The sequence below is a fragment of the Arachis ipaensis genome, chromosome B10 (assembly GCF_000816755.2).
Source record: "Arachis ipaensis cultivar K30076 chromosome B10, Araip1.1, whole genome shotgun sequence".
Taxonomy (NCBI): domain Eukaryota; kingdom Viridiplantae; phylum Streptophyta; class Magnoliopsida; order Fabales; family Fabaceae; genus Arachis; species Arachis ipaensis.
This window is the reverse complement of record NC_029794.2, coordinates 106472568-106479466: the sequence shown is the minus strand read 5'-3', so window position 1 is coordinate 106479466 and position 6899 is coordinate 106472568. Positions and strand designations below refer to the sequence as shown.

The 6899-nt window shown below is 32.6% G+C and overlaps 1 protein-coding gene across 1 annotated transcript in view; it reads left to right on the top strand.

Moving 5' to 3' along the window:
• Nucleotides 1-927, top strand: part of LOC107623458 (uncharacterized protein At1g04910) — a gene marked incomplete in the record, with an annotated part of 4974 nt that extends 4047 nt beyond the window's left edge. Inside the window, 2 exon segments of the mRNA XM_016325724.2 lie at nucleotides 304-399; nucleotides 572-927. Coding sequence (XP_016181210.1) covers nucleotides 304-399; nucleotides 572-710 — 235 coding nt within the window.

The window sequence follows — 6899 nt, the reverse complement described above, 5'->3', positions numbered from 1 at the left end:
GTATGGATTTGAGAAGTTATAATTGTAACAAGTTCTTCTTGGGCTCAATAAAATGGACCTGCTTCCTCTCTTTATTGATTGCATGACCTGAATTCTTATAATCTCTTCTGCTGTTCTGTTTGTTTGGGTTCATTCTAATTATTTGACGTATATATATATATATATATTGGCTGTGAAAGTTCAGCTTGCCTTCTATTTGGATTTTGCTTGCTTATGTGAAGGGAAAGGCTTTCACACTAGTGATTTTCTTGTTCGCTATTGGTAACTTTCCCTTTTTTCTTCTTTTTATAAAAAAATAATCAGGAAAGGACTCGTTGAAATTTTCGATAAGCTGGAGACTGGAGAGCTAAAAGAAGGAGCAGAATTAGCACATCTTGTGCAGCAGATGCACAAGAACAGGTGACTTTCTACCCGACTTTGTGACCTTTAACGGCATGATAGTTAGAAGTCAAAACTGGTTTCAATTAATATTTCCTTAATTTAGAGATATTTCCGCAAGATAACTGATTATTTTTCTTTCCATTCAGTCTTTTATATCACTTGTTCTTATCTTTCATGAAATCATGTGTAGGCAAGGAGCTCCAAGGAGAAGGTTAGGTTCCCCGGCAGGAATTAAAGGACGAGCACGTTTTAGGACTGAAGAGTCCTTTTATGAAAATCCATACCCCGAGTGTATATGTGGTTCTAGAAGCAAACTGGAAATTACATGAATGAATACGAAACCATACTTTAATGTCAGTATAGAATTTTTGTAGGAAACAGTTATTTTGTACATTCCTTTTCTTTATTGACTCTGTAATTACCAATTACCAATTTTCTGATACGCTTGGTTCCTCTTCTGAGTTCTACAGTAGTCTGCTTGGCAATTTAGCAGTGTTCTAACAATTCAACTTAATTCTTAACGAGCTCAGGATTTTTATTTTCAAATTTTGTTGTTGTTTTACTGATTGTACACTGTCCGTGACTCCGTATGACGCTATATTTTAGTTCAAGGTTAAAACTACATTATTTTTTACTACCTACTGTTGTAGTCTTCTGGCAAGGAGTAAGCAGAGTATAGGTTTAAGACTTTAAGGTGTCTTGTTAAAATCTGCGGATTATTCCATTCTATCTGTATTCAACAAGACGTGTCACAATTTTTGTTTTAAAATATTTTAATCATTATCCAACTTAAAGAATAAAGATATCCATTCACTAATTCACTTGAGCTATAGATAGTATTCTGATTCGTTATAATAAAAGAGTCTAATTTGAAACTAGTACCATATCAGTGATAAGAAGTAATAAACATGAGAAACATAATCACACCGAAAAAGGAAATAGTGCTATGCTAAACCATTTATTTATTGTTCAATCAATTATCCCAAAAAACCTAAAAAAGATACATCCAAAAATAGAATAATGCTATGTGAATAGGAAAATTAGGTGAAATAATGGTGAATAGTTAAGATTGCACTCTTTACAATAGAAAAAGAAAACAAAAGAAATTAAAGACATCATATACAATGTTATTTTTCTCAAAAATTAATTATAATCTTCATTCTTTAACAAACATTATTCTTTACAAAAAAAAAAGTTTCTCCAAAAAATCAGTTATATGCAATTTTTCTTTTATGTTTTCTTTTATCTTTTTTTGTGCTTTTCAGCTTTTATTTCTTTTTCTTTTTTTAAAAAAAAAAGAAATAAAAAACAAAAAGGTGAGAAACAAAAAAATATAAATTGTCAATTTTTTTTTTTTTGTATTTTTTCAAAAATTTCTGTATTTTCAAAAACAAAGAAAATAATAAATGGGCATAATAAATAATTTAAAATAAGCATATTATGTCTTTAACGGGGCATGTTTTTAACGTGGGCAACCCATCCATCCTACAAATATGTTGTTCACAAAGATTGGAATCATGATTCTAGGGGAATTATTGACAGACTGATGGAATTTAACTCAAAAGTGTTTGGAAATATTTTTGTCAGGAAGAGGAAGCTTGAGAAATAAATTAACATGATTTAGTAGAGATTGGTGTTGGGAAAATCTAGGTTCAATAAAATTTGTCTAACAGTAGAAGTATTAAAAATAATTTTTTGATCATTTGTGTGATTAAATAGGTAATACCAAAAATACTTTAAATAGCAAATATAATGGCAGAAATTAATTATACAGTAGAATTTTATTGTGGAAAAATCTCTCAAAGAGGGACGAAAACTCACAAGACCTAGTCTAATAAAATCTTTCACTATCAAAATAATGGGTACACAATCAATTTTCCTAGTGGCACTAGGGCGTCTCAACAATCAACAAAATACATCATCAAAAACTGATGGAATCAATATAAACCCTCCACAAAGTGGGTATTTTAAATCAAACAAAAGAAAAGACAATACAACTAGCAAGTTATATTCTAATGTTCATCTTTATACCAGGAATAACATACTAGAATTTCATAAGAAATGGATCAAGTTTACCGATTTAATCGGATAAAAAATAACATGCCATTTTCCCCTAAATTTCTTCTTCTCTTCGACGATGGCCCTTCATTTTTCTTTCTTTCAAAAACAATTGAAAAAAACTTCTTCTCTCTCTCACCATGGCCTAAAAGCCACTTTCTTTTGTTTCCTTTTTTTTAGTTTTAACTTGTGGGCTCCACTTAGTTGGGGACTCACCAATAAATCTACCTCTCACCAACTCAAGTGGGGATAGGCTGCTTCACTAAACCCGCCCTTTTCTTTGCAGGAATCAAACTTCACTGCAGGTAAGCTCTTAGTCATCATATCTGAACCATTATCATTAATATGGATCTTCTCAAATGCATATGACTTCATCTCAACCGCTTGACGTATCGAATGATACCTCACCTCTATGTGCTTCGATCTGGAATGAAATGTTGGATTTGTACTGAGATGGATAGCACTTTGACTGTCACAAAATAACACAAACTTCTCTTGATTGATGCCTAACTCTTGTAGAAATTTTTTTATCCATAAGAGTTCCTTAGAAGATTCAACAACAGCAATGTATTCTGCCTCTATAGTGGGCAAAGCGACACATTTTTGAAGTCAAAATTACCACGACACAGCTCCCCCTGCAAAAGTCATCATATAACCAGAAGTAGACTTTCTTGAATCAAGATCCCCAGCCATATCCGCATCTGTGTAACCATCGAATACAAGTTGGCCACTCCCAAAGCATAAACAAACTCTGGAAGTACCATTAAGGTATTTGAGAATCCACTTCACTGCTTGCCAGTGTTCCTTGCTAGGATTAGAGAGAAACCGACTAACAACTTCAATGGTATGAATAATATCCGGCCTGGTGCAAACCAAAACATACATCAAACTGCCAACTGCAAATGCATATGGAATTTTCTTCATTTATGCCTTTTCTTTCTCACTTGTTGGACATTGCTGTGAACTCATCTTGAAATGACTAGCAAGTAGAGTACTAATAGGTTTGGAATTACTCATGCTATACCTCTCTAAAACCTTCTCAATATACTTCTACTGCGACAACCACAGTTTTTCATTCTTCCTGTCACGACTGATACTCATGCCAAGGATTTTCTTTGTAAAACCCAAATCCTTCATAGTAAAGGATTTGTTCAAGTCTTTCTTAAAACTTTCAATCTTCTTAGTGTCATGACCAACAATCAACATGTCATCAACATAAAGTAAAAAAATTATAAAATCACTATCAGAGAATTTCTTAACATACACACAATGATCAGAAGAAGTCTTACTATACCCATGACCTTCCATGAAGGAATCAAACTTTGTGTACTTTGGCCTTGGCGCTTACTTCAACCCATATAAGCTCTTCTTCAACTTGCATACAAGGTGCTCATTTCCTTTAACTTCGAAACCCTCCAGTTGCTCTATATAAATTTTTTTATCTATGTCACCATGAAGAAATACAGTCTTCACATCAAGCTGCTTAACCTCTAAATTCAACGATAGCGCTGCTTCATTTTTCTTTCTTTCTTTAAAAAATAATTGAAAGAAGCTCTCTTTCTCTCTCCATGGCCTAAAAGTCACTTTCTTTCTTTTATTTTTTTTTTTTGTTTTTAATTTGTGGGCTCCACTCAGTTGGGGACCCACCAACAATTGAAGGTAGTAGATGTCTTTTCTTTTTGGGTCAAAAAAGCTGAACTAAAGGACGATTATAATGGCATTTTGATGCAAGAAGAGCTCTTATGGTACTAGAAGTCAAGGCAAATAATAAGTTAAATATGGGGATAGAAATACAAAATTCTTTCATACTCAAATTCTAGTGCGCAAAAATCATAACAAGATTCACGGGCTTTATGTGAGGGATGGTTCCTGGTCTACTGCTCCAGAGATATTGCAATAAAAGGCACTATCTTTCTATAAGAATCTCTTTGGCACCATAAAAACGGTTGAGGTTAACTGCTTGGGTGATGTTCATATTCCTACTTTGAGCGCTGAGGCTTGTGCGAGACTTTTGGAAGCTCTCTCTTTTGCAAAAGTCAAGCATGTGTCTTTAGTACGAGCTCTTTTAAAGTTTTGGGCACGAATGATTTTCAGACTTATTTTTTCAAGAAATATGAAAAAATAGTGACTATTGAGATTTGGAGGATTGTTAATAGTGCTTTTTGCTGGGAATATGCTGAATCCTAGTATTGTGGAGATTCTTGGTGACTCGATCCCAGAAGTTCACAGTCCTACCTTTATAAATGGTTTTAGACCTATCAATTTATGCAATGTGATTTACAAGATCATTACTAAAGTGTTGGTGAATTGTCTCTGTCCGTTCTTGGCAAACATTGTTAGTATAGAGTAGTTTTATCCTGGATTATGACTAAAAAAATTCTCCACTTTGTGAATCCTTTTGAAATTGATCTTGAAAAGACTTATGATAAAAAAGACTGAAGTTTTTTAGAGAATATACTTTATAGATTTTTAGATTTTTTGTAACCATAATTAATTTCTTTATGTCTTGTATTAGAGCTTCTTCTCTCTATTATTTGAAATTGTATTAGATTGGATAACTTTTCTTTCAAAAGAGGTATGAGGCAGAGTAATTCTATGTCTCCTTATTTATTTGTTGTTTGTATAGAGAGGTTTAATTACTTTATTTCTCAATAGGTGGATTTGGATTCTTGAAAATCGGTGTCTATTTTCAAAGGGACCTAAATTTTTTTATTTGATATTTGTTGATGATCTATTGTTATTTTGTAAGGTTACTAAATCTCAGGTGCAAATATATAATGCACTCTTTGAACACATTTTGCAAGGCCTCTAGAATGAAAGTTAATTTTGACAAATCTAAGACGTTTTACTCCAGGAATATTTCAGCTAGTAGGAGAGGCATTTTTATGGGAGTCTCCTCTATCAAATTTGTTCTGGACTTGGATAAATATTTTGGTATAGATATCAATTATTCTCCTACTAGTAGAGTATCTTTTCAATGTGTCATTGACAAAGTGAGAGGAAGACTAGCAAGTTGGAAAGAGAGACTTTTGAATAAAGCTGGAAGACTTTGCTTAATTAATTTGGTTGTGACATCCATTCTCATCTATCATCATGCATGTTTATCTTTTTCTTTTTTGATTTAGGAGAGTGATAAGTTATCTTCTTTGATGAGATAGTTTCTCTAGAAGGGCCGACTAGATGGCAGAAGTCTTAATCTTGTTAGATGGAAGAAAGTAGTGGCTCCGAAGAAGTATGATGATTTGAAAATCAAAGACCCTGCTTGTGCCAATATCTCCTTGGTAAATTGGTTTGCCAATTTTTGCACTGTAAAGATAAGCCTTGGGTGGGTCTCACGAAGACAAAATACCTATGACAAAAGGGAGTCTTTGATAGTTCTTTTCCGACTTTAACATCTCATATTTGAAAGAGCATATAAAAATTTTTTGTTGCTTTAAAGGATGAATTCTCTTAGTGTATTGGGTCATCAACCAAATTTTTTTGGTTTAAGAAGTAAAGGCCTAAAAGTTAGATTGTTGAGCAATTGTCTTTTGTATATATTTTTGATACTGATATGACAATTAATGTTGTTTGACAAAAAACGTGTTAGAATTTTATTAATATTTTCACTGTTATTCCTCATGAAATTAGGAAAAGACCGGTTTGCTTTTGGAGTGCATCTGCTTTCAATTTCTACTCCGCTATTAGATTTGGAGGTGCAAGTGTCGGATAATTACAAATTTTTTTATTTGACTGTCTTTATAATGGGATTTAGAAAACTGAATTCAGGTTTTATTATGGTCTTACAACATTTGATATCTATCATAGATGCAAACAAACTCCTGAATCTCTCCTTCATTGTATCAGAGACTGTGCTAAAGCAAGAGAAATTTGGATGCTTTTAAAATATGTACTTTGCTTGTTCTAGTTTGAAGAAATGACTTAAGCAAGATCCCAATCAGAGAGATATTTTTTAGTTCTATTGAACTCTTTGTTGGATATAGAGAGATAGAAACAATGATCTTTTCAATCTGATGATGGGTGGAGCGCCAGCAGAATGGTTAGTATGATTCAGAGTTCAACCAGAGACTTATATGCCATTTTCAATAGCACATGTTTTTATCTCCTTTTTTATTCTATTTTTCTTAAGTCCCTCCATGTATAAACTTAGTCAAAGTGAACTATGATGTTAGTATAAGCTCTCATCGTGAGTCAGTAAATTTTAGTTGTCTTATTCGTAATTTGAAAGGTTGTTGAATGAAAGATTGTTCTAGGAAGTTAGAAAATATTAATGTTTTCTAAGCTGAATTTTATGCTATTTAGAAGAGTTTAATTTTTGATTGGAAATATGGTTATTGCCATATTTTTTATAAGACAGATTGTTTGAATACTTTTTTTTAGATGTTTGCTTTGGTACGTTAATAAATTTATACGTACCGATACGATAAAAACATAGACAAATAGCAAAACGTCACGTGGAT